This window comes from Heliconius melpomene, chromosome 1 (assembly GCF_056956725.1).
Source record: "Heliconius melpomene rosina isolate 202511_hmr_F chromosome 1, ASM5695672v1, whole genome shotgun sequence".
Classification (NCBI taxonomy): domain Eukaryota; kingdom Metazoa; phylum Arthropoda; class Insecta; order Lepidoptera; family Nymphalidae; genus Heliconius; species Heliconius melpomene.
In genome coordinates, this window is record NC_140389.1 from 7,055,518 (window position 1) to 7,083,179 (window position 27,662).

The 27,662-nt window shown below is 31.8% G+C and overlaps 2 protein-coding genes across 3 annotated transcripts in view; one reads left to right on the forward strand and one right to left on the reverse strand.

Annotated features, from left to right (window-relative positions):
• Positions 1-27,662, forward strand: part of LOC146541133 (uncharacterized) — a 209,584-nt gene that overhangs the window by 145,086 nt on the left and 36,836 nt on the right. The window contains exon 1 of one of the 2 annotated variants that reach the window (XM_085195165.1): positions 25,580-25,774. The exons of the other annotated variant lie outside the window; for it this stretch is intronic. The gene's annotated coding sequence lies outside the window, so the exon portion shown is untranslated. Of the gene's footprint in view, positions 1-25,579; positions 25,775-27,662 lie in introns of those variants that run through there. 2 annotated transcript variants of the gene reach the window in all.
• On the reverse strand, positions 1,831-5,266 carry LOC146541142 (uncharacterized). Its single transcript, XM_085194619.1, has 6 exons — positions 5,016-5,266; positions 4,077-4,289; positions 3,582-3,705; positions 3,319-3,494; positions 2,618-2,728; positions 1,831-2,054 (listed from the first exon to the last, which is right to left on the reverse strand). The coding sequence occupies exons 1-6, from the start codon at positions 5,233-5,235 to the stop codon at positions 1,921-1,923; spliced, it is 978 nt and encodes a 325-aa protein (XP_085050745.1). The 5' UTR covers positions 5,236-5,266; the 3' UTR covers positions 1,831-1,920.

Below are 27,662 nucleotides of genomic sequence, written 5' to 3' on the forward strand. Positions count from 1 at the left end.
TGTTACTTTTAATGAGAAAAATTGTTGAAACCATTGAAATAGTGATATAATTGTGATTTTCTTTTTTATTTCATTGACTTCACCATCTTTGCTCTAGCACCGACTACGATTGCTGTGATCACCAATTTGTTTAAATTTTATATTTTTGTAACTGTTTCTAAAAATTTAAGGCCAATACAAAATATTTACTATTTGAATATGACTCTCTTTTAAATGGAATACATCATTCCAGAACAATCATACATATGTTGCACGTTTTGGAGCTGACTTTTGACACTTAATATTTTCAGGGTCATAGAGCATCATGTAAAGAAAGTATATCTTAGTGCTTAGATTCGGCATTACATATTTTTTTATTCCAAAGAAAAGTTTTACCATCAAAACAGAAAATATTCATATTGATGAAATGTTGGAAAGACTTTACACTAATAGCTCCTATAGATTAGACAGACTGATTTGGTGTACCTTCAACATTTTGTTGTTTTTTGTAAATTATCATTTTTAGTTCCCACTGTATCCTTCATATAGCCGAGTAGACAGAGAGAACCCAGTGTTGAATTTTCCAGACATAGTTTTGTTTTGTCGTTTTGAATGGCTGAGATTTGCCTTGACCGAAAACTGTCGCGTTCACTTTCACACCTCCACTAATTTGCCTAATATGATAAAATTTTCTTAGTTGATAATATTGAAGCAACCTTAATGTTTTTTTATGCTATTAAATTCATATCTCTTGAGGGCTGGGCTGCTATGTTTGAAACCTTTTTTTTGATGTTAACAGAAAATGTCATCCTGTTACCATTTTATTTTAGGCGATATATTAATACTCGTATATCTTAAAAATAATATGCGATGCTAAAGTTGCACATCAAGTATTTGAATTAGTCTAGAACTAGCATGACAAAAAAGTTTCATCAAAATTCTTCCATGCAAAATATTTTTTATGGTTTGGTAACACTATTGGCAACAAAAGTGAAGTTGTTCAGGCGAACACAGAAACTTTAAATAAAAAGATAAACATAACTTTGGTTTTATAATCAGCAACAAGACGTTTGGATAGTAACTAATTGTAAAAAAATGCCAACTAAAAAATATATATAGAAACATTACAGTTTTATTTAAAGGGAGTGTGTGTTTATTTATTTTTTCAGCTTCACGCTGTATCCCGCACACAGCATGGTAGGCAGAGGGTGGCAGAGGGAGGCAGGGTAGGAAGGGACGGGAGACACTCCGGTCCCACTTTCCACCGAATTCTAAAGACATTGCGTGTTGAGTGGCGGAGCTCAACGCCGCGCTTTTGCCTCAATACCAGAGCGAAGAAATGGAAATATAATTTGAAGTAGTAAGATGTGTTTTTATTATTCAAACACTAGTGGCTGCAATTACAACTTTGAATGTTTGTTTTAGTTGTTTTCAATTACGTTTTGCATTTTTAAGCAAATATTATACATAATTTCATACATTAAGTGTAATTTAAGATAATTTATTATTGTCACTAGTTAAAGGGAATGTATAATTTTAGAGTAGTGTTTGAGAATATTACTCCTTACAAGACAAATTTTTAAAAATCTGTTCTTTTAAACTATATTTATAAGCGTGAGATGTTATCTGTTTAAGGATTTGTTTGGCAATTAAAATAAAAATATAAAAATAAATTGGACAATTTAATTAATGTAACAAAAAAAAAATCAGCAATTTAATTAATGTAAAAGTACTTATAATTACTGTCAAAAAAATGTTTTTTTTTTATTTTTTTGGAAATATTAACTGATAGTTAATCTTATTTTGGACTGCCGATCTGCAACCATAACATCCAAGTAACGAAAACTCCGATATGTTTTAATTTTTTTATTACTTCCTAATAATGTATGATTAGAATAACAAATGTTAAAAGATTCATTAAAAAATGAGCAAAGACTATTTTTATACTACAGCAGTCACTATCGGACCACTGGCGATAAGAAGGCAATTGACTCCTCTTTGCATTCTAAAGTATCCTTCTTCACCCCAATTTGGACCCCAGGAGTTTTTGACGATCCAGTACTGCATGCCGTTCTCTGATGATAAAATTATTCATACAATTATTACGTTGATCATAAAAAATAAATAAAAAGTAAAAATAAAATAAATAAGTAAAAAAATAATTGGAAATCAATAATGCATTTCATTAATATCATTCACTAGCGGCCCGCTCGCGGTTATTATACCCGCGTGAACTATGTTATTATTAATTTCTATCTCCATGACTACGTCCTAGTGACGTCTATGCAAAATTTGAGACTCCTAGCATTTATAGTAACGAAGTTTCATACAAACTTTCGACCCCAAAAACAACCCGTTAGAAATCGAATATTGCAAATTCCCGTCTTAGCAAGCACCTACGTCCTATAAGTAACTCCTATGCAAAATTTGAGATTTCTAGCATTTGTAGTTTCTGAGATTTCGTGATGAGTGAGTGACCTTTCGATTTTATATATATAGATTAACATTTCTTTAAAAAAACTGTATTTTATTTATTAATAACCAACGCTCACAATCATACTATAGTAATCACTAAAACAAATATTTCGTCAAATACCACTCAATATATGTACAGGAAAATAAATAAAACCAAATTCACCTTCACCATATCCTACTAGAAGAACAGCATGAGTCTGAGAGGTTCCCTGGCACTCGTCCCCATGTACTATACCGCCATTATAATTAATTTTAATTTGTGTTGAATCAATACCTGTAATTATTTTTTTCTTTTATATAATCTGTAATTCAGAAACTTTTAAAATCGACTGAAGAAAAGTGACATATTTTACATATTAAGCATTCTTTTCTACAGTCAGTTCAGGATATTTTAAAGGACAAATCGAGTCAACTTAATCATAATAATTATGTACTTCTGTAATCGTCTCATAGAGGAAACTGAATTAGGTAACTTTCTAACGGGGCAAGTGAAAATATATTTTATAACTTAAAACCACATCCACTTGGGCTAAAATTTACATTCAGCCACAACGCCACACGTGGCACAGACGTAAGTTGACGGCGAATATATGTATTGTTAGAAATAATGACCATAGAGGATATATAAGGACGACTCTAATTACTGGCTGGCACCTTTATGGGCTATCAACGGCGACCGAAGGAAAAGGATCGCCTAACGTCTCTCTGCCCGATGAATTCTTTAGAATCGGATGTTGTAGACTGCTGGATAATTCCCTTTAGTTGTTTAATAATTATTTGAAGCCTTGTTTTAATTCATTACCTTTCCCACTTTATTTAATATCTCCAATAGTTTCTTACAGTATATAAATAAACACAGTTCACCTATAGATAATGGACCCAGCTGCTGTAGTTTTTGAGCAAGAGCACCTTCATCTGCGTTAATTTGATAACAATTACTTATTTTGACGGCAACTTTAGATTCGTCATATTGACAGCTGCCCTGTTGTGCAGTATACGGATAAGAAGCGTCAGACATGGAACCTTTCGACATTAAATATCTGGAAAATAATTTAAGTTAAATTTAGTTAATAATTTAAATTCAAACAATAAAGAAGTAAAATCTTAAACATTGTTAAATATCTTACGTAAGAGCATTTCCTGGATATCCAGCTTGGCATCCATTTGAAGTTGTTTCACAATCTACCAATTGTTGCTCCGACAGCTCTACCAAATTAGTTGTTTTGATCGCGTTTACGCTTTCCACATTCCCTGTAAATATTTTTAAGCATATAAAATCAGCTTCACGCTGTATCCCGCATACAGCAGGATAGGCAGAGGGAAGCTAGTGTTAATATATTCCGTTCCCCATTTTCTGCTGAATTCAAAAGGGATTGCGTGTTAAATGCCAAAATTCAACGCCGCGTTTTTCCTCGACACCAGAGCGAAGAAATGGATATATAATCGTAAATAAATATTTCACTTCCTCGAGTGGGGATCGAACCCAAAACCGTCGCGTTACAGTTACACCCACCGCTTCGCCTCGACGGTATATGCAATAATATAAAATATGCTAATGTAAAATAATTAAAAATTCAAACAATTCTTTATTTTTTTGTGTAAAAACAAATTAGATTTCCCACCGATGGCACTGAACGTCCAACAAGAACCACAATGTCCTTGATCCTTTACTGGACTCACAACTCCTCTGTCACGCCAATCGAAGTTAGTATCCGTTAAGTTAACATCACCAACTACTGATTCTGGTTGGCAGCCGTCTCCTAAATTTGGTTGACCTAATCCAGTATTCCACCTAATAACTTCTTCTAGGGTCATATCCGCAAAGCGTGTTATTCCTTAAATATATTTAAAAAAAAAAATATTACTATATAGTGAAGTATGGCCAATTTATTTACTTTAATTTCAACAGGATTAATCGAAACACTTTAAGTTTTTGATGTCAATGTTGTAAATTAACATTATCTTGTTATTAAAGGCATCTGGCCATTACTAAAACATTATTTCATATGGAAATGGATCTGAGCCTAAAAGAGCAAAGACTTCCTGATGTCAAGTTCTACTGTGCTTTACTCAGTGCTCCAAAGACTTAAAGCTAAGCTTTACGCTGTATCTTGCATAGAACAGGGTAGGCAGAGGGAATCTAGTGTTAAAACACTTCGTTTCCCACTTTCTGCAAAATTCTAGGGGTATTGCGTATTGAGTGGCAGAACTCGATACCAGAGCGAAGAAATGAGAATATAAATGTAAATAAATATTTCATTTCCCCATTCATTGGCCTCAGTATATGTACCCCCGGAGATCTTTGAAACAAATTGAATTCACTGTTCACAACGATTCCTGAACTAGCTGCTCATGGCTTAATAAAACATCACTTTTAAGCAATTATGCCATTGATAATAATATATTTTCTTGGATAGTCCATGAAATGGTGAAATTGGTACATTCCATCTACTTAATGTTTGATGCTGTGGTTATTATTAACATATTAAAACTCTAATAATTGCACACAAGAGACTCACACAGTCAACAACACATTTAATTAAAAAAAAGAGAATTCTTACCAAATTTAGCATATTTGCTACGTTTATTTAAATGATCAATTAAATCCAAGGTCTTCACAAATATACCAAACCGAAAGACCTCTTCAATTTCAGTAATATATGTTTTGTTGTACTTCACAACAAACTCTTCGAATTGAGTAATGACTATTTCCGAGTGGTAAGGTAGTCTAGCTGTTGCTGCTGAAGCTGCAGCCAGGAGAAGCAGTACACATGTATTCATTTTTAATGTTACAGTGTTAAACTATAACTTTTTCACGCTGTATAGGCTTTTATACCATAGTTTTAGAACCAAATATTTTAACGGGTACTTTTCATAACAATTTTTATGGATAGTAATATTATTTAAAATTTAAGTTATTTGGTTCACAATGAAAATTATTAAAATGTTTTTATAATTAAAATACTTATTTATTGCTGGGTTGATAGAAAGATAAAAGTAACTATGTTCATTAAGGTTTTGCCTACATTTCAAATGATAGGATATGATTTTTTTTTTCATTCTAACTAAAATTTAAATTAACATTATACTTATTATTAAATTATTAGTCGACCTAAAAGGTAAAACCTGTAAGGACTCATCTTGCTACATAGAGGATAGAAGTCTCTGACATATCAAAAACTAAAAATAAAAACAGATAAGCATCAGTGAGCGTTCGATTCTCACTCGAAGTAATAATTAATATTATCATTTCTTTGCTCTGGTAACGAGGCAAAGCGGCGTTGAGTTCCGCCACCCAACACGCAATGCCTCTAGATTTTGGTGGAAAGTGGGGAACGGCACTGCCTATTCCTATTAGGAACAGAAAGTCCTGAAGAGAAGTGATTCCCGGGCCCCCTCTGCCCGCCCTGTTATGTACGGAATACAGTGTGAAGAAAAAGATATACTTACATCTTTCGCAATAAACTCAGATAATTGAAAGCCAAATATTTTGTGATTCTGTATTTTTGGATTTTTGGAAGTCGTTTGTTGAAAATTGCTATGATGATGCCTCATGGTGTCCGGTAAATATTATAAAAAAGAAATTTAAACCACCATACAAGAGAGGCCTATGGTGAAGCAGAACAGCATTTGACCTCGAAAGATCTCGATTTGAAAACATTAAAATATTCATTCATCCGGTCTGATAACACAATGCACAGCGTTGAGTTACGCCACTCGCAATGCAATTTCTCGAGCTCGGGCGGAGAACCAATTGTCTAAACTCTCAACTTATTCGGAACCACCACCACTCTATTTATTCGGAAGATGTGCGATAATTAAAAAAAAATAACCTGACTCTATTTTACTATAGGAGCATACAAATCATATTTTTTTTATCAGCATGTTCACTCTTTACATATTTTTGTTATCTTCAACGATTTATGAGACTATTAATGTTTAAAAGTTTTATTACATTACAGCAATTAAAATATTTTGCGAGATACTTGTAGTTCTATTAGCAACAGTTACAATAGTATTTATACATTTTAATAATTTCTTACACATTTTTTTATTCGTATATAATTATGATAAGAATAAAAGTCGGTTTGTGTAGTTGATATTTTTCTTTTGCTGTTAAAAATAAAAAATAAAAACAAAATCTCTGATTGGTTCAAAATTATACCTAAATATTGGCTATACAACCAAGTTTACTAGGATTAACGATCATACTCATTTAATTTCTTGAAAAATGGATACTAATCTAACTTATTCTTATAAATTTTGGGCTTATTTTTCATTTTACTTTTTAAGTTTTTTTTCTTTTAATTATTTTTTATTTTATACTTTTTAGTTAAGCTACAGACTTACCAAAAAATTAAAGTCATCTACTTATAAACTGTAACTGTTAAGTTAAAACCTTATAAACTGCTGTAGTCGGGTAAAAGGTAGTATTTTTTTTAAGTCTTGATGAAGATAGGAAAAAGGTTTTTCAAAAAGATACTTTCCATTTTGTTTTACGACCACATGCTATGTTTTGAATTTTCAAAAAAATATTTATTACAAGTTAAGATTATTTTTTCAGAATTACGCTAACCAAATTAAGAAAGATCACTTAGCGGAGGAAGATTCAATTATTTCTAAATATTTTTAGCAAGAAACAATAAACACTAAAAAACACCAAAAACAAATACTATAAACGAATAAAAAGAGCAACTTAATAAATATAATACATATTTACAAAGTTTAATATTCCTCAAGCAAAATGGATGAATACAAAATGATTCATTACAATTCTGATGCTTTATTCGAGATACGACCAAAGAACTCCGCGGAGTTCCGTTTGATATTTTCCATTAAATTTCAATTTTCAAACTCACATCTCAACAATGGGTTCGTCGACAATGAGAGCGACTGTTTACTGTTTACTGTATATTAAAGACTAGCTTTTGCTAGTGGATTCTTTTGAAAATAATACCTTAGAATGCCTTTGTTACATTCATATCGTCACCGCAATTAGTGGAAGTAAAGGGTTTTCTTTTTATTTACGCATTTTCATTCTTCGATATTACATCGAGGAGTGAATAAAACCTAACTAGGTAAGTTAAAACTAAAGTTGCTATTAATTTTAAAAAAAAAGCAAATAAATAAATCATCTTCACGTTGCATCCGCTCCGAGGGAACCTAGTGTTAAGACACTCCTTTCCCCACTTTCCGCCGAATTTTGGAAGCATTGCGTGTTGAATGGCGGAACTCAACGCTGGGCTTTTACACAAAAGACTATCAAAATTGAGATAACATTCGACCATTTTAAAATCTAAACTAGCTAACCAAAAAATCCGCTATACAAATTGTCAAATTCCAAGACAAACCAGCCTTTGGGTTTCATTGAAGTTTTTATTTCTAAGGTGTAGAACATAAATATTCTTAAGCATTTTTTTCTTTCAACAATACAGTGTCATTGTTCGTGTTTTAATATTGGACACACGTCGGGATAGATAAATAATGCGCGGCCTTTTTTCTATCATTTGTTTGGGTGAATGGTCGGTTCCATAACGTCTGATATTAATGTTGGATGCTCATTCATATCCTCGCTAAAGAATGTGTACGCATTCATCATATCATGGTGACGGCTTATACTTATTCTCTTTGACTTGGATATTGTTAGAGCTGATGAGTAAATTATGGTGGAGGTGGATGGTGGTACCAGTTTCGATTTATAGGATGATTGTTTTAATATGCCTGTAATTACTAATTTAGGTGAAACTTAAATAAAATTTGAATTCTTAAAGGATGTTCAAATCCACTTGGACAAATAAATTATTTTTAATTGATTTGAGTTCTACAACTCACTAAGCAAACTCTACAATTGTATGAGAAGTGGAGAAAGAAGTGTCTCAATACAAAGTTCTCATTGCCTACAATCTATAAATAAAAAGCGTGAAACTAATTTGTATATTTATAAATTCTAAAAATGTATATATAGATATGCTGTATTTAAGTCATCAGTTCACAAGACAGCACCAATTTATACAAAACACCTTTTTTATTCTACTTCTAAACAACATTTATAAACTAAAACATATTTTTATCAAATATCTGATATCCAACGGCCATAATTCATAGAAATTAATATCAAGATTGTTTAAGCATCAAACGTACCGGCCAAATTATTTGAGTCTACCGCAGTTTATCGCTCCTATCTACCTCACCCCCTTTGATGAAGGCGTCCGACCGTGACGAACCAACGCCCGGGCCCAATATTTTAACTCTATCTTTTTCTGATTTCATAAAGAAGGTAAAAGACAAAATTAAAGTTGATCATCCATCTCTCTCCTAAGCTCCTGGTGTGACAAAGATGGAAGAACAAATAAAACAGGTTTACATTAGAATATTCAATGGCATACGGCTATTGTGATGTGGGTGAATATTTTTGTACGGGAATTGTTGGCAGGTTTTTGAGGAACTTAAAGAACGTGTTTCAATATTGGACAAAAGTAAATGTTAAGATAATATTGATTGTAACAATGTATAATAAGATGTGTTGTTAATCTTTAATCCAGTTTCAGTTCGTGGCATTAGAATTTTCATTATAATTTCGTGGAATGATACTTATTTATAGTCTAGCCAAATAATAGTTATTAAAATTAACTTCACGCTGTGCTAGATTACTATAAGTAAAAACTATGCCTTGGTACAGAGCCTAACTAGCTTGATATTATTAAAACAAGTAAATATAATCAAAAACTTATGTAGGTGGCAGTGTAAATCAACCTTGAAACTACACGTTCAAAGAGTGAAAATAAACGCGACAGTTTTGTATTCGATTCCCACTCGGAGAATGAAGTATTTAATATTTTCATTTCTTCGCTCTGGTAAGAAGCCAGAGCACGGCGAAGAGTTCCGCAACTCAATGCGCTATGTCTACAGAATTCGATGGTGGAGAAACGAAATATCTTAAAGGTAACGAAGTGTCTTAACATTAGGTTCCTAGGTTCCCTCTGTCTACCCTGCTATGTACGAAATACTGCGTGAAGTTGAAAAAAAATTGTTGGCATATACTATGCATACATATAAAACATGAAACTCGCCTACAAAAACGAACGCTTAAGTCCATTTTACTCATGAAATTACAAATAAAAACTAGAATTAGAATTTTACAAGCAGTTCAATGACGCTTGTTCAATGGTTTCAAAGCTAAACTGCATGAGTGGAGTGAAGGGTCTTTTCACATTCGTCTTTTGATCTCTGTGCAAAAGCATAAAGTATTTTCGGAACAAACTGGCCCCCTCAATGTGTGAGGGCCCTTGACTGTTCCGGTGCCGGTGTCTTTAGTGTCCAGTGAATCTTCAAAGTGACTCTTGATGTATGAATATCGGTCATTTTTTTGGTGCATTTTAATTAGGAAGTTGCCATTTGCCTACTGGATATTTAGCTGTTCTAATATTTTTTCAGAAAAAGTAGTGTTAGTTTCTATCATCTAGGTATGCTAATATTCTAAGAGTTTGATTGGTTGAAGGCGCTAACCTCGGGAACTATTTAGAATTTTGTCGTATTTGGTAGCTCATCGGTCTAGAAAGACTGATGGTTCGGCACATAAATAGGGTTCGATTCAGGCTTGAGGAAATGAAATATTTAATATTTTCATTTCTTCGCTCAACTGGTCGAGGCAAAGAGTTCCGCTACTCAACACACAACGCCTCCAGAATTCGGCGGAAAATCGGGAGTGGAGTGATTTAACACTAGGCACCCTCTCCTTACCCTGCTATACCTAAGCGGGATACAGCGTGAAATTACAAAAATATGATAAAAACTAAATTGTTGTTAAATAATTTATTCAAATTTCTACCACAAGTGTCCTACAAACACCATATGCGAGGTCAAAGAAGTCACCGTGTCCATCTGTTTACGTAATTTGATTACAATTTGTCGAGCTCTTTTAAAGCATATTTCCTCTTTGCTTTAATGAAACGTATTAAGTGTTTATTGATCATTTATTTATTTTAATTATTTCTTTAAAAAAAAACTAAATGATTAATAATTAACAGGTAAAATTAAAAGGAATTTATATACATTTATAATCTGACCCATACATATAAAGAATATGAATTGAGTCTGTCACTTACAAAATAAATTAATTTTAAATGACAAATCTATCCGTATTCCTTATGATATTGAAGAAACTAGTGTAAACTATGGAAATATTCGATGTGATATATTATAAATTTATAATCACAGTTAATGTAAATAATATATTTTCATAGTAAATCTAAATAATGCTAAACATATATTTTGATGTCACGCTTTAGGCGCATGCAGCGTGTTCCTCAAGTGAGGAACTTGGTGTACGTCACTCGGCTCTCTGTGAAAGAATTCAGTTTCTGAATTCTTCAATTTATATTAAAACTATAGATCCTAACGAAAATCTACGTAAACTGTAATATAAATGTGTTATTCTCATATATAAACTAAATTTCTGTAATTTGTCATCCAAATAAGTTAAAATGTTTTGCATGAAAGTAGAACAAACATCCATCCACACAAGCTTTTACATTTATAGGACAATATTTTTCACATGTTTCTCTTTCTGTGTACAAAAACTAATGGCAAATCGTTTCGAAAATCTCTAACCCTCTTAAGATAACAATACAAATCATTCACATATTTTGAATACCGAGTGGTGCCGGACTGTCTGGTTTAGTAGACACCCCGTCTCCTACCTGCAAGGGGCACCCACGTAATACTGTACAACTTTAGAATGGAAACAGTAAAAAATATAGTGCTAGCTAGTACAGTGGCTGTTAGCAAAGTGGCCTAACTTAAAATTTTATACTTTTTTTTATTTTAAGAAGTCTATATCTTGACTAATATTTGAAACTGAAAATTTTGTTTGGTTGAATGTGCTAATCTCAGGAACTTCTGTTTCGAAGTGAAAAATGATTTTTAAACTAGATAATTTATTATCTTTGCCCTGTCGTATATATAAACGAGAATAATACGAGCGATAAGCGATATACGCTGAAAAAAACAAATATTCTTCGTAATGAGAATCGAATCCACATCCTTCGAGTGTCAGTCAGTTCTGTTAATGGTCAACTCTAAAATACAACTTAGGCCATATTGGTCTGACAGTAAATTTTGTTTGTTCTGGCCGCCCGCGCTAACCCACGTCATTATGGAGTGCTATCCTGAGGGTTTATAGCTTTTTTTTTTACTTTTTATATAATATAAAGAATGATATTTTTTGAATATATCGAGTATTAACTGATACAGTAGATGAGTAAATTTTAGATGAATCTCTAAATTTGTATGTTATTTAAGGTATTTCTTTGTATTTTTATATGAAAGCATAAAAATTTATATAAAGTAATATTACCTATAATATTTATAATTTACATTTTTTTATTTTTTTATTATAATTTTACACTAATAAATATAATTGACAATTTGTTACGTTGCTATTTATGTTATTGATTTTTCGTTTAAGCCTATGTAAAACATGACGTTACTTGTAGCTATAAAAAATCTATACCGATGAGCTAATAATCGGGTATACAATTACTGTAAAATTCAATTACTGAAATGATAAAATATTAGTTTAAAAAAAGAAATCTCGTAGACGAAACGCGGCGTTAAGTTACGCCATCTTACATGCAATACGTATGCGGAAACAAGTGGGTAGTCGATATTTTTAGTCTTATCAGCATCAGCATCTTCTAAGATTTCATCCAATCTACGATCACCTGCGTTGCAAGATCGCTTCTTTATTTAGAGTTTTATTAGGAGTGGGCTCGGAGGCGGTTTTTATTCCTCGCTCCCGTACGTGGGAACGTCCATAGTGACTTTACAATTTTATATATATTTATGTTTATTCAATAGGTATATAATATAACCGGCCACTTGGTTTTATAATAAACTAGCGGCCCGCTCGCGGTTACACCCGCGTGAACGATGTTATTATTAATTTCTGTCTCCATGACTACGTCCTAGTGACGTCTATGCAAAATTTGACACTCCTAGCATTTGTAGTAACGAAGTTTCATACAAACTTTCGACCCCAAAAACAACCCCTTAGAAATCGAATATTGCAAATTCCCGTCTTAGCGAGCACCTACGTCCTTTAAGTAACTCCTATGCAAAATTTGAGATGATTAGCACATGTAGTTTCTGAGATTTCGTGATGAGTGAGTGACCTTTCGATTTTATATATATAGATGATACAAGGATCGAGCCTTAGAAGATAATATAGGCAATTGTTAATCGAAATACTGTTAAGTTGCTGTCCAATCTTATATTTATCTTATATATTATAATTATATTATATTAATATTTTATTTCCTCAAAAATTCCGCAGAAAATGGAGAACCATTTTTTTACACTTAATGCGGGATACAGCGTGAAGCTGATTTAATTTATGCGGGAAAGGCATGCAGTTCCTCTTTATAAACAATATATTAATATAAAACCATTAATATTCTTAGGTCCACTGCGCCATCGTGTCCATGTTTTAGAGACATCAAATTATTTTTAATTCCATCGTCTATTTACGTTACAACTTGTCGACGCGTCAGTGGGTCGTAATTAATCGGCTTCCAATGGCATATGTCAATACTATGTATGACGTATTCATTCTGAAAATTAACATACAATATTGTTACATTTTTTAATTATTACAATGGGCCTGAGCTGACCGTTGAGGTGTCAGCTCTATATTATATCATAGAAATATAATTGCCCAAGGTTGCCCTGACCGCAGATACCTACTGGGACCAACGGGTATCGGGCACATCGAAAAATATTTACAAGATATAAAGTAACATTCCTCGTTGAATGAACCATCTAAGACATCAAGAGTAGTAGTTGAGGCTGTTGTGCCGCAGAGGCGTGGACTAAAGTGCAGTAAACCTGAGCTGTCACATCAGTTGCTGGTCGTTTAAAGCTTTGCCTCCCCTAGGTAACCGAGGGTCGCACTCTGGCTGGACTGACTGCCGGTGTGCCTAGGTAACACACGCTCATTCCATTCCCTCCAGATGATAATTGGAAAATGGAGAAAAATAAAAACAACTCTAAGAATATACAAACTAGCATACATGCAAACGTGCTTAACATATATTATGCTAAAAAAATATTAACTTCTTTCTTCTTCTTCTTTCTTCAAGATTTGATTTCAATTGTTTTTTACTACATCAACGTTAAAAGGGGTTCAAATAATAAGCTAACACAGACTTGCCTCGTGATTTATCTAGTTAATCTGGACAGCGTATAGGGTTGCCGAGTTTTTTAATATTCTAAATGAAACCAATATGCACCTTCTCGTATAAAGGTAGAAAGAAAGCGGGGACCTAGTGATCTAGAAAAAAATTGAGACACTGTGAACTTAAAGCCATACCAAAAAAATCTAAAATAATCTACGAATTCTGAATGAAATTCCAAAAATATTAAACTACAAAAATAATATCAACATAACTCACAAATAATAAAAGTAAATATCTTAAATCTTGCTAAGTAATGCAACCCTACTTTTGTCGCCCCTTACCTGCTAAATCACCGTTAATGCCGCTGACCACAGTTCCCATACAACTTAAGTACAAGTGAAGCAAATTTAAAACGCGTCCTATAAATAAACTTTTATTTATTATTATCACATTGTATAAAGCAATTTAATTAGACATGGTTTGTGTCCCCTCTTTTCTTAGTGGCGTACTTTTATAGCAATGGAAGTGTTATAAGTATTTTATTTTGCATAATATCCTATCATTAAACTTGGCCTGTCAAAATATTAACGGGAAAAATTATATTTATATTATATTCTTTGATGGCACTCTCGTGTACTTTGATGTATAGGAATAGTCAACTAGGTGTAAATTCCACCAAATTAACTATTAGTTTTTTCCGTTTTTCTGCATAGCAGGGTAGACAGAGATAGTGTAGTGTAAAGACACTCTCTTCTCCATCTTCCATCCATTTGAAACGTTACATGTTGAATATCTAAAGTCTTGCCAGTACGAAAAGGTGATAAAAAAAATCTCATTTTTATATTTTCTGGTTCTGGGCATCGAACCAGCAGCCATCACATTATTCAGTATGTGAAAATAAAACGTGTGAAAATATTAACCAAGCAATAAATAAAATATTTATTAAAAATTAAATAAATTTTATTTGTTAGAATATAACACCAATTAGGTACCAATATAAGTAACAAAATAATCTATTAATCCGTAAAACCGTTACAATTTAGTAGCGAAAACATCAAAAATACATTATTTAGATGTCACACGATATTTAATTTAATTTTTATATAAAAATTAAAAATTTTACAACTCAATTAGACATTTGAAACATATTTTTGTATCACAATTTTATTATTGAGTCTATAAATTGGTGATATCTTCGGTATAACGATTTGTCACAGCTGTTAAATTTTGATAGTGCCTTTTTATATGAGTTTTTTAAGATTTAAAATATAATTTTAAACAATTTTCCTTGATATTTTTATAACTAAGCTCAAGAGAGTTTCAAAGAAAGCTTTATTAGCTTACGCCACGAATGCATAGGGAATACATAGCATAATAGGAAGACAGACTTGGAAACCCAGTGTTAAGACACTCTGTTCCCATTAAGATACTCCGTTCCCATTAAAACACTTCCGTTCCCCACTTTCCACCGCGGAATTCTGGAGGCATTGCGTGTTGAGTGGCGGACCTCAACGTCGCGCTTTGCCTCGATTCCAGAGAGTATCCGCTACAACTGGCCTCAATATTACCTATATGTAGTAGATGACGATAACCTAACGGAGTCTTAATATTAGGTTCCCTCTGCCAACCCTGCTGTGTGCGGGTTACAGCGTGAAGCTAATGATGATGAATGAACCTACGGAATATGGAACAATCTTAAGGAAAACAAATTCCTATTAATAATTTAATTTATATCGTTATTTCTCACGTACTACATATATTTTACGACCACTTAACACCATGTTTATTGTAGCTTTACGTTTATGGCTTATTAGTGTAAGTAATACAGAGGAAGTGCAATTCTGCCCCACTCATTATTCCGTTTCTCACTTAACGCCTTATTTTTTAGATGTTGGGCGATTAACGACTCTAATCTATGAACTATGTCTCCTCATCAGAGAGAAGAAATGAAAATAATTAATTTCCCGACTAAAAAGACTAGATGAACTTTTCCGACAGTTATTTCCTGTGTTTGATGAAACTACTGTTCTTCTCGTCAACGATTCTCAGTTCACGACATCATGGATTTGAGAATCGTTGATGTCCCTCTTTTCATGTTTCTTCTTGATAAGATTCGCTTTTTCTGTTTGTGTATGGACGTACACGTACAAAGTGTTGGGGGAATTCGTTGGGATGGAAGATTCCAGATCTCTGGAACCATTCTCCCTTTGTATGTTCGGTGGCTCCCAAGACTACCAGATGTTTTTTTGGGATTTTAGAGTTTTAAATAGTATACGCCGTATTGAGTATTCCTCTGCACCGGTATAACTCGGTAGTTACAACGACGACTGGGTCGTGCGAAGATGTTTTGTTCCTGGGTGGGATTTTTCCTCCAGTTGATTTGTGGTGGTCGGTAGTTCCCTTTCAAATATTTAAATTTGTTATTATTGTACCTATACGAGTATAGCGGCTTTCTCAAAGAAATTGAGTGAGAAACGGGAAACGGAATGATTTACTATGTTCTTTGTACCTATGCGAAATAAAATTACAGACTAAAAATACACCAATTTATTTAAGCAACTATTTGAAGAATACTTAAAATGTTACTAGCAGTCATAATTCTTTCAACAATATGTTATATGCAATTTATTATAATGTTGACGTATGTTACGCCCACTTTACCCTAATATTAGCTTGAATCTTATACCATTAAGGGTAATAAAAATCACCCTTTCACTCAATTTTACATCTTTATCTAATCAATAGAAAATAAAAGAGACAAAAAATGAATCTATGAGATAAATAAAGATGTAATGTTTATTGCGAATTTATTCAATGACAACGCCTTCCGTTATTTTTTGTTATGTCATCGTGGTTCAGTGATTTGTTTAGCTGATTGTAATAATATCGAGGAGGTTTCCAGTTCGAGTTTAGTTTGAATGATTTCATTTAGAACTTCTATTGACTTTATAAATATTATTATAAAAATATTGAAAATATGAAAAAAAAAAAAGCAATTTGTCTTGTCTTGGCACTAGGTTCCCAGGTTCCCTCTGCCTATCGTGCTATGTGCGGGATTCAGCGTGAAGAAAAAAAATCAATGTCCTGCTAAGAGAAATTCATCTTAACTTCTACTTTTACTTAAAGCAGAGAAAAGAATATCTTACATATGCGGCAAAAAGTTTGATGCTAAGAAAATATTCGCCTTGCCAGATACAATTGCATATGAAAATAACTCATTACCCCAAATAGGAATCGAACCCAATAACGATGGCTGTTAAATAATGTCTATACCTATTAAAATACATCCGCCTTTAACCAAATTTATGTAAAATTATTTATTATTATTGTTCACCTCTAGATAGTTGACGTGAAGTATTTTTGAATTAATATATTAAATTAAAAACTTCTGATTAGCTAATAACTAGTGAGATTTACATATTGATATCTTCATAATTATGTGCGTCTGCCATATGAGAAACAGAAGCGTTTTGAAATATTTATTATCAGCTAGCACCAGCTTTTACTGCGACTTCATCTCCGTGGGGGCTTACCAAAATAACTATGTGTAATGTGTATGACACATGAGAATCATTTTCTAAGTTCCCAAGGTTCCTCTAACCTGTACAGTGGGGTTACTTCTTAACGATTAATTTGACGTAATACAGCCTTTCTCAATAAAAGGAGTATTCCATGCAATACATTTTTTTTTATACGAAGTATTTAGTATGTACCTAGGTACTTCCCAAGTTTACCGCGTTCACCCATACAAAATATTCAACTTTCTATTTTTTTCCGATTACCTCTTGGAAAGTTAATTTCTGGTAATAAGATAAAGCACAGCGTTGAGTTCCGCCACTTATTGAACAAACGTACTCTAGAACACGAATACTTCCTTCAATATTTCTACATATTTATTAGCAAATAGGATTTTGCATATTTAATTTGAAATATCATTCAAACTCATGGCCATACAAATATAAATAATTATTATCAAATATATATTCATATAAATATATTCCTATAAATATATTAATTTACGACCAAACTTAGTGTTTTTGTAATCGACAGAATAAAACTAACTTAATTCTATTCAATAATTATATTGTATACCCATTTAATACTATATCAATTTATATTATATTCTTATAACTTTTGGGATTAAACTTCTATTATAATGATTAAATAATGAAAATATAAATAAACTGGCGACCTAAACGCAGCTTTGCCCGTCTAAACTTAATGTTATAATATAGCCGAATTATACAAGAACTTTACATACATTATGGCCTATATGATATTCTTATATATAAGCTATTTTATTGTATAGATTCATCTAAATTCGCTCACAAGTTTTTGAGTAAAACTGGAACAAGCATCCTTCCTCACAATTAGATTCAATAGATAAGCATTATTAGGTACCTACCTACATAGGTACATCACGTTAATGATATCCATCTAATCGGACACTTGTATACAACTTAGATTTCTGTCCACTTCAGAATAGTTTTCTGCCCAACCCAGAAATTTTATTCATTAAAAATCCTTTACACCAATATTCAAAGCTTCAAAATTTCTCTAGATACTTCGTGAAAGTAGAGAACGGCTCTCTCCGTCCGTTCTGTAAAAAACCACTCAGGAAAAAAACGTGAAAATGCAATATTTTTTTAATACTTTAAAGACAGATACAAGATCTCATAATAGTAGACGACAATTTTTTTCACAAATTCCACGGCAATCTCATCGAAGTCCCTTAACAATCGTGAAATTAACGACAAATAACCATTGTGCGGATAGATCTGAAGACATTTATAGAAAAGACTTCATTTTCAATGAACAAAGCGACCCCAATCGAACTGATATTAAATTTAAAACCCTTTTAAATACAATTGTATGATATTTATTGCATTTTTTTGCAATACGTATTGCTCTATATTCGTTTTGTGGACAATGTGATAGAGAAATAGGCATTTTAAGGGTACGGTTAGTTGAGGTCATACTCACACCCCTGTTCTTCCGGTTTCATATTATAGGGCTGTCTAATACTTTTAATAATAAGAAATTAATCATGATTTTTATTTATTTAATGGAAATAATCATTTTCAAATTTCGTTCGTTTCGTTCGTTTCTTTCGTTTTAAACTAATAATAATAATTTAAATTGATCATATAAAAAACTTTAAAATAAAAATTGTAGCTTCTTTTAATTTCACGTGATTTGGCAAAATAATCTGTATCATTTTTTATCTACAATATTTTTTTAAATATTTAAATTTATATACAATAATTAAATGATTAGGTATATAATATAATAATATAATATTTAATACAAAATCCTAAAAAATATAGAACAATTCTATACAGAGACAACCCTATGGAACACGCGTAAAATCCTAAGATCAGCGTGACAGGTCGCGCGTCCTCGTTCCGTGAGAAACTGCTGTGCAGCTGGTGCCTTGCCTACACCTAGTGATGATAGATCAATGAGAAATAATAACGATTGTATAGGAAGTTGATAGGTCATTGCAATGCAAACTATTTTTAAATAACTAATGTATATCGTAAATAAAAACATCTTCACGCAGAATCCCGCATATAGAAGTGTAGGCAGAGGGAATTTAGTGTTAAGACAGTCCGTTCCCCACTTTCCATAGAATTTTTTGAGAGATTACGTGTTTGTAAGAAACAATATTTCACTGCCCTGTTAAGGGATTGCGACGACAGAAACGTAAAAAGTCCGAATTTTATATTTTACTTTTAAGTCTAAGAGTCTACGCAAACAAAATTACGGGCGATGACTAGTTATTAATAAAAATTGCAAGAGAATGCATAAAAAAATATAACTATCATACAAATAGATATCTCAAGATGTGTTTTTAAATAATACTTTTGAATATAATACCAGAACATGTATTGGAAAGATGTTAATAGAATTGTTGTTCGTCTTTTTGGCGGAATTAAAGGAAACGCACGTTTGAGCTCAGCATTATTGTATAAACTACAATTACTTCCGACTTACTTAGTAAAATTCAAAATTTTACGAAAGCTTTTTCATTATATACTTATTTGTAATTTGGACACCTTTTAAACACGCTTGTAACTTTCAACTCGAATTGTATATTCTATTAGCATTACGCTGTATCACGCATATACCAGGGTACGCATAAGGAACCTGGGAACCTAATGTTAAGACACTCCGTTCCATTTCTCCACTCTCCAGCGAATTCTGGAGATATTGCGTTTTGAGTGGCGGATCTCAACGCCGCGCTTTGACCTCAACACCAAAGCGATAAAATGAAAATATGAAATATTTCATTTGGCTTCAATCCGTAACTTTGAAATATAATCTGAGAAACTACTGAATATGGCTTACTAAAAATAAAAAAGACTAGAAAATCTGTGGGAATTTACAACCGAACGTCGATAATCCTCTCAATAGTTACAACTACCCACATTCATTTACCAAACGTGTTTAAACGTTACAAATAACGAAAATTGTGTTTTTTTTTTTGTAAAACATTTTCAAAGTACAAAGACTAACCGCAGTCAGCCTTGTCTAAAAATAAATCTGCATTTCGAATCAAATTGTTATCTCACTAATGCGACTTAAATACAACCAGTTTTTTCCACATCCGGTATAGACTGACCATTTAACGACTTCCGGTCGAATACATACTCTATTCATTAAATGTAAGGTTTATTCTACTTTGTCCTTTGAAATAGGGATTTAAGTTTATATATTTATATTTATTGTCCACTTAAACGGAAGAAAGTGTGATCCTAGTCGGTGATACTATTGATTTTTTTTAATAAAGTACTTATAATCTACAATCGTCATGTGCTACGGATTTAACTGTAAATAACGAATTGCGTGAATGAGAAAGATCTTTTAATTATTCGCGTGTTTGTTTGTTAATAGGAATCTCTTCAATAATTTATTATTAAGAGGCAGATGGGTAACGTTGTGAAAACTTAACGGTAATCTTGAATTCAGCCTAAAAGCAGATGCTCAACTTATTGTGCTTTTCTTTTCCCAATTTGTAAAGAAAATGTATTGAGTGTCTATTTATTTACCACCCGTTCATAAACACGTTTAGTTAAGTAAGAGATTACCGTACTCTACCTCTTATTTACCTAAACTATTCTTTACCTATATATTTGTATGTAATAGGTAACATTTATACCACAACAATTACCTATACAAAGAACTGCATTACACAGATTTCCCATACAAAAAAGGCTCACCATATTAGCCTAACGTTAAACAGAAGCTAAATTAAATCTGCAAATCTCATCTAAGTTTTCTGGTTATACCGAGCACCCACTTAGTTCTGCCGGATTAAACACTTTGAATACGTTACGTAGCTACCGATTCGAAGATATCATTGCACCTAAACAAATAAGTATTGGCGATTATTGTTGATTGTATTTTATATTTTATTACAATTGTATTAAAATTCAATTTTGTATGATAAATATAATAAAAAAGTAATAAGGTTTCATTATTTCCACCTTCGCAGTGAGATTTTGGTTTTGGTTGACGTTTGATTTATAAGAGGTAGCGGTGAATGTTTATTTTAGTTTGAATATAATTATAACCGTAAGTTACATTTTAGAGAACATAAAAAAATATTTAGCAGAGTAAACCTAATGTTAAGTCACTACGTTCCTAAAACACTGCCAAATTTTCGAGACATTGCGTGTTGAGTGGTGGAACTCAATGTCTTGTTGCCAAAGCGTAGAAATAAAAAAATAGCCTCAAAATTACAATAAAATAATAAGTTAATGATCTTACTTGGAGATGTAGGAATATTTATAGGTATGTCTCATTCGAGCCCCCATTATTTTAGAACTTAAGTTTTAGGTCACACTAAATATAGAAAAAGAAAAAAAACGCAAATAACGAAAATCCCATCACTTAAAACCAACAATTCGCGAAATCCCACAATCGGACACGTTAAATGATCAACAGAGATTAAGGGACGGATCTTACGCTCTATCGACAATCAAAAGGTATTTAATTCGAGTCGAGGGGCCCCAGTGAAACCTATATGAATAAAATTTGTTTGACGCAAAAACCAGCCTCGTTGTACTGACTTTGTTATTTATTAATTGAATTAGTGAATCACTCGTGTGGATGTTGGAAGTGATGTGAACGATTGTCAAAATATTTTTGGTAGTTTAATTAATGGGAAGTTTTAATTTCATATTATCTTTTGGGTCTATAACGTTAAATTATAAATCATCACTAGATGATCATAGGTTAGTTTTTATTTTTACTTTTTACTTTTATAGGTACAATTAATAGAAAATATCTTTAATTTTTTTTAAAGCTATGTTAATAAAAAAAATCGATATTTCTATCTATTGTTAGTCTGTTACTCTCTTTTTACAAATTTAATTTTAACCTTTTAGAGTAAACGTTTTTAAATAAATCATTTGTATGTATATTTGAAAAAGTACAATCTTACAAAAAGTACAATCTACAGGTTACTGTACATAAATTCTAACACAAAAACAAAATTCAAATGATTAAATTTATAAAAATTGGGTGTTAACGATTATCAAAATCGACAAAAAAATCGTTAGAAAAAATGTAAAACCCTTAGTTATAATTTTATTAATATTTCTAACTCGAAGTTCACTTTCCTCAAACAACAAACAATTGAACAACAAACCAACAATCAGATAAAAAGCACTCGATAAAATTATAGATTATGCATCAATTGCACGCACTCTCGATGACATCAACACTCATCGACAACCGATGGGCACATCACTAGGGTGAGAAAAGTAAACAATGTGCTAAATAATGGTATATTATTATTATTATTTTGTTTTATTTTCGCGCATCTTGGATATCTCTTGAAAGAGGAAGAATATTCCACTCTCTCCCTATTTCTCTCTTATTGAGAATGAGTAGTCTACAGCTGTATTCAAAACTATCGGTTCAATGACTAACCATGTGTACTCAAGGAAAGCAGGGTAATTACGTATAACTTCTAACATTATTTCCTGTAAATATTTATTAAAATGTTAAATTAGAAAAAAAAATTAAAAGTTAATGTTTTTATGCTTTTTAATTTTTATTTTATGTTAGCTAAGTACTTTTTTCACAATTAGTATCTAATATAGACGTAGTGAAGTCACTTTATTTATCACTTTAGAGATTATGATTAAAATGCAATATAATTTCAAGTTCCATGTCGAATTTTTAATACTTTATATTGTGCCCATCTTCAATTTTTATACAAAAGGGTTAAATATTTAAATATCCATAAATCAGTAATAATATAGCTTTATATTTAAATTTATATACATACAAATTGCAAAGTTCCTACTATACTTGCATATATTTTACGCATCTTTATACAATGATAATAATAAAATGGATACAATCGAAGAAAATCGATTAATTTCGCGTCACTAACTCACGCCCATTTATATAATAGGGAACCATAGGAAATATCGATTTAGTTTAAATCAAAATTATATTTATTTGCATTTAAATGCCAATATAACGGATTTGTATTACATAATGGGTATAAAGCGTTACAAATTCCCAAATCGATTGGACAGATTAACATAAAAAAAAATTTACAATTGATTTTTTTATAGTAATTCACAAATGTATGTAAATTTTATAATTTTTATTGGCGGCTTTGTAACCGACAATGGTTGTGACAATATGGCAAGGTTACGCATTCAATTATAACTTTAATATGCCTTATGTGTTATTGGTTTTTATTTTAATTTATCAAATAAAATTATTAAAAAAAAATCTTTATATATTAAATATATATACATTAATTTACGAATGTTTCCAATAAATGGTTTTGTACAAATACTTAATATGTAATTTTCTTTAGGTAGAACCTCAGTGTAAAATCTTTCTACCACGATATCTACCAGCAATAAAAATTATAAAAATACATAATATCATAATTTTAACGTAACACTATTACAATAACATTAACTAACTATTTGGCTGGAGTGCTTGAGCCCTAGTGGAGCAAATCCTAGTTCATGACAAGTTATATCTATATCTATATATCTATATTCTATATCTTTGATTGTATATAGATAATATCACAGTGGTTCTCATTGTACTTTTCTCACACTGTAAATGAATAAAAAATATCATATTATACAGAAGAGACCGTTAAAAGGTCAAGTATTACCACAAAGGAGAAGCATTTTCACATCAATAGAGAAAGAAACCGATACTAAATTAAAGAATAACATACAAGAATCGATCCTGTCTCAGAACTGAACTAACGGTTAAGGGCACAATGAAAAATCTTAAAGAAAAATTAACATACGTCGATCACAGAAAATATGATCCAATAAACGAACAAAAAAACATGCAAATCGGAAATCGATACAAAATTTTGGCATAATGTAAGTCATTCATAGATATTATTGTAATTTAAATAAAAATTGACTATAATATGGTAAAAAAAAATTATTGGCAGGGTCGATAGATATAATTGAAATGTTAAAAGCGATTTTTTGACACGAGGGCCTCAGATCGCGCCCTGGTGTTTGCGAAAACACAAAGCGCACCACACAAATTGCATAGAATTTTTATCGTTCAATAAAAAAAAATATCTATTCATACATTCGTATCGGTACATGTGTTGCCATAAAAGAAATTTAAATATAACTAAATGATTTTTGCATATGACTAGCTGATATAGGACGATGTGTATTATAACGCGTGTATTTGCAGGTATTTTATCGCTTTGCCACTGTAATTTAAATTCAATTGTTGAATTAACAGACCGTTACAAATTCGCTTGTTGAAAGTGTACGAGATAAATAAATTTACATGTTAATATAAACACTTATTCCAGTTGATTTCTTCTGAACTGATTTGTAGAAGACTACTTAGGATGTGATTGATCTTCCATATTTTATATATTCATAGATACCTATAGGTAAGAATGCTATAGGTGTTGTTATTCTACAAATGTTGCTTGTGGGTTCGATTCCCAATCGCGGATATAAAATATTTAACATTAACATTCCCTCGCCCAGACGCAGCGATGAGTTCCACCTCTAAACACGCAAAGTCAGAAGAACGGGAAATCGGCGACAGAATTCAGCAGAAAGAGGAGAACATATGTTTATTAACGGGAATGGAGTATCTTAACACTAGGTTTCCAAGTTCCTTGGAAACCTAGTGTTAAGATGTGTATGTGCGGGATACAGCGTAAAACTAACAAAAAATATATTTGAATACATCTAACTTAATAATATTTTTTATTGAGTGTAACATATTCATACTTCAAAGTTAAATGTGAACGAACTCAAACTTATTGAACTAACAACCATAGAGTACCTTGTGTAGGGGTTCATTTCACACACTTTAGTCGTGTTAATAAACTTTAATTGTATACTTTGTATTAACTTATTATCGAGATTTTAAGGATTTTCTACATTACAATTGATGGCCCTATGAAACAGTTGTTTCATTTAGTGCTATAAAATCTTTGTGTCTTGTAAATATAATGTCCAGCTTTACGAAAAGCCTAATAAATTTCATTTGTCAACAAAATGCAATTATAATTGCAAGCGAAATTCGAACCCGCCACTATAACGGTCAAAAACGTCCCAGTTACACCAAATTTGTGTAAAAAAAACATATAAATAATTCGTAAAAGTAGTAGCTTATCATATTTTGATAAAACTCCTCATTGTACAGGCAGTCACACCAAGTAGTTTAGTCAGGCCAATAACAGAAACCATTATGTGAAATGCCAATAAAAACAAAAAGCCAAGCGACGCAATGCAATTGTGTACGCTTAAATTATTTTGAATTTCGAACAGTTGGTCGTCTTCTGCATAATAACATCCGTAAGGCAATGGCAGTTGCTTGGCCAATCATCGCGCTGTATTCCATTCTATGGGCGTTTTGCTGGCCTCTGATTGGCTGAGCATATTCCGTTTATCATTCGATTTGTTAGCGCTCCGTCACCGCAGTCGTCTATGATTGTCGCCATTGTGCCAAGCGGCGTACGTAAGGCCGCATCGCGATCTAAGCGTGTTTTTAACTAAAATATGTTGTTTTGATATAAAAAACAAGTGTTTTTTTCTTATAACGGTGTTTTAAATTGCCAAAGTGGATCTAGATTTGCATCAACGTGCCAGCGGTCACTTGATAAGGTAAGTTTTTTCTGTGGCGGTCAACGAACTTTCTTTTAAGTTTCTTGTGATGTGCTTTGAAACTTGTATTGTTTCTTAGAATTAGTAAATAAATAATTAAGTGATTTTTTATCTGTATTTCTATATTTTTATACATAATATTTATAAAATAAAGTTTATATAAATATTTGGATGATATTTTAAGTAAATCGATAGTTAAAAGATAGTGTATTCGTTAATTATCCATTTATACAAGTTACAACAAGTACCTACTATAAAAAATATTGCAAAAAATCGGCTAAGAATCTGTTTAGGAAATATATAATTTTCCGTATAGAAAAACCAATACAGATAATTCTATCTACGTGTATTCTTATAAGAACATAAATATCTATGGTTATATTTAAAAAGGCCTTAGTTTTATTATGTAATGTAATAAATCACGGCGGGTTCTTTCTCGTATTTAATAATTAGGCTATACTCAACATGTTGGTTAATTGAACAGGCTAATCTCAAGAACTTCTAGTTCTTATTTTAATAATTATTTTAATAAATAAAAACAGCATTTTCTGTAACTGCTACCGAGGAAGGAACTTAGAATATGTCATGTGTCATACACAACCCTAAATTATGTTCACTTGACCACGCGGGCGAAGCCGCAAATATTAGCTAGTATCTTTTAAAAAAAAACCAAAATATCTATTGGTATATTTTAAAACCCCTCGTATTTTATTATGTAACATAATAATCACGACGGGCGTTAGGGGTCTTTATCGTATACAATAATTAGGTCATTAGGAAGCAATTACAGGCAATCCAGGGATTGTTTTACAAAGGCATTATAGACCTGTAAAGAACCTTAAAGGCTTAAGGCGTTTGGATTTATACACTATAAAGTTATTAACATGATTATTGCAATTCTTACATATGGTAGCATAATTTATTACTTAAATATTGTATTTAATAGCGGTCGTTGGGGACAGCGTTTTATGTAAACGCGACGGTTGTGAGTTCGATTCTCATCTTGACTGATTTTTATTCTCCCGAGTGACGTTTGCATACAAATACAAGAGATTTTTAAAAATATCTTGCACATCGAAAAATGAGATTTTAGATTTTATAAGTCACGTAAACAAAGTTACGATCTGCAAATCCTGTAAAATATTACCTAAAGTGGGAAATGTGTCTACGTAACTTTTTTACAGCCACCTTGAGGTACCATGCCACTGAGGTATCATCTACTTATTATTACTATTATTATTTTATATTCACCTATAGCAAATATTTGGATGCAACCAATTCGGATTCATTTAAATATATAGATATTTCTTTATATTTACGCTTTTTTTAAAGTAGGGTAAGGTGCAAGGTAAAAAGGGGATCCAGACATACCTTGCCCTAATTAACGACCAATTTTTCGATATTGGCATTGCATGGTGGATCTCAAAGCGGAGCTTTTCTAATTAGAGTGGGAAAATGAAAATATCCAATTTAAAGATAATAATTTATCTAAGTGAGGATCGAATATACAACCGTCGCGTTTAAATTCCTACTAAATATTATCTGCACAATTTAACGATCTTTTATATCTAATGTTTATTTTGAGGCCAGTGGCCAGTGTAAAAGCGACAGGTTGTGAGTTCGATTCTCATTCGAGAAAAATTAAATATTTCATATTTTCATTTCCTCGCTCTGGTAACGACGCACGTCATTGCTTCCACCTGCCTACACTGCTATGTGCCAGAAATAGCATGATCCAATAAAAAAATTGTCTATCTTCATGCAAGTAGGTGGTACCTATTAGTAACTAATATTACATAAAATATAATATTGTATAAAAGTAAATTATTTGTATATCACTTTAAATTAATTTTATCTTTTTAAGTAAGAAGATTTACTTATAAGAACT

Excerpts from the sequence above, each read along its gene's own strand:
- LOC146541142 (XM_085194619.1), bottom strand. The coding sequence starts at position 5,235 with ATGAATACATGTGTACTGCTTCTCCTGGCTGCAGCTTCAGCAGCAACA. Across the intron at positions 3,706-4,076 it reads TTGGACGTTCAGTGCCATCG|GGAATGTGGAAAGCGTAAAC; the intron begins GTGGGAAATCTA and ends AAATATTTACAG. Across the intron at positions 2,729-3,318 it reads GCTGGGTCCATTATCTATAG|GTATTGATTCAACACAAATT; the intron begins GTGAACTGTGTT and ends AAATAATTACAG.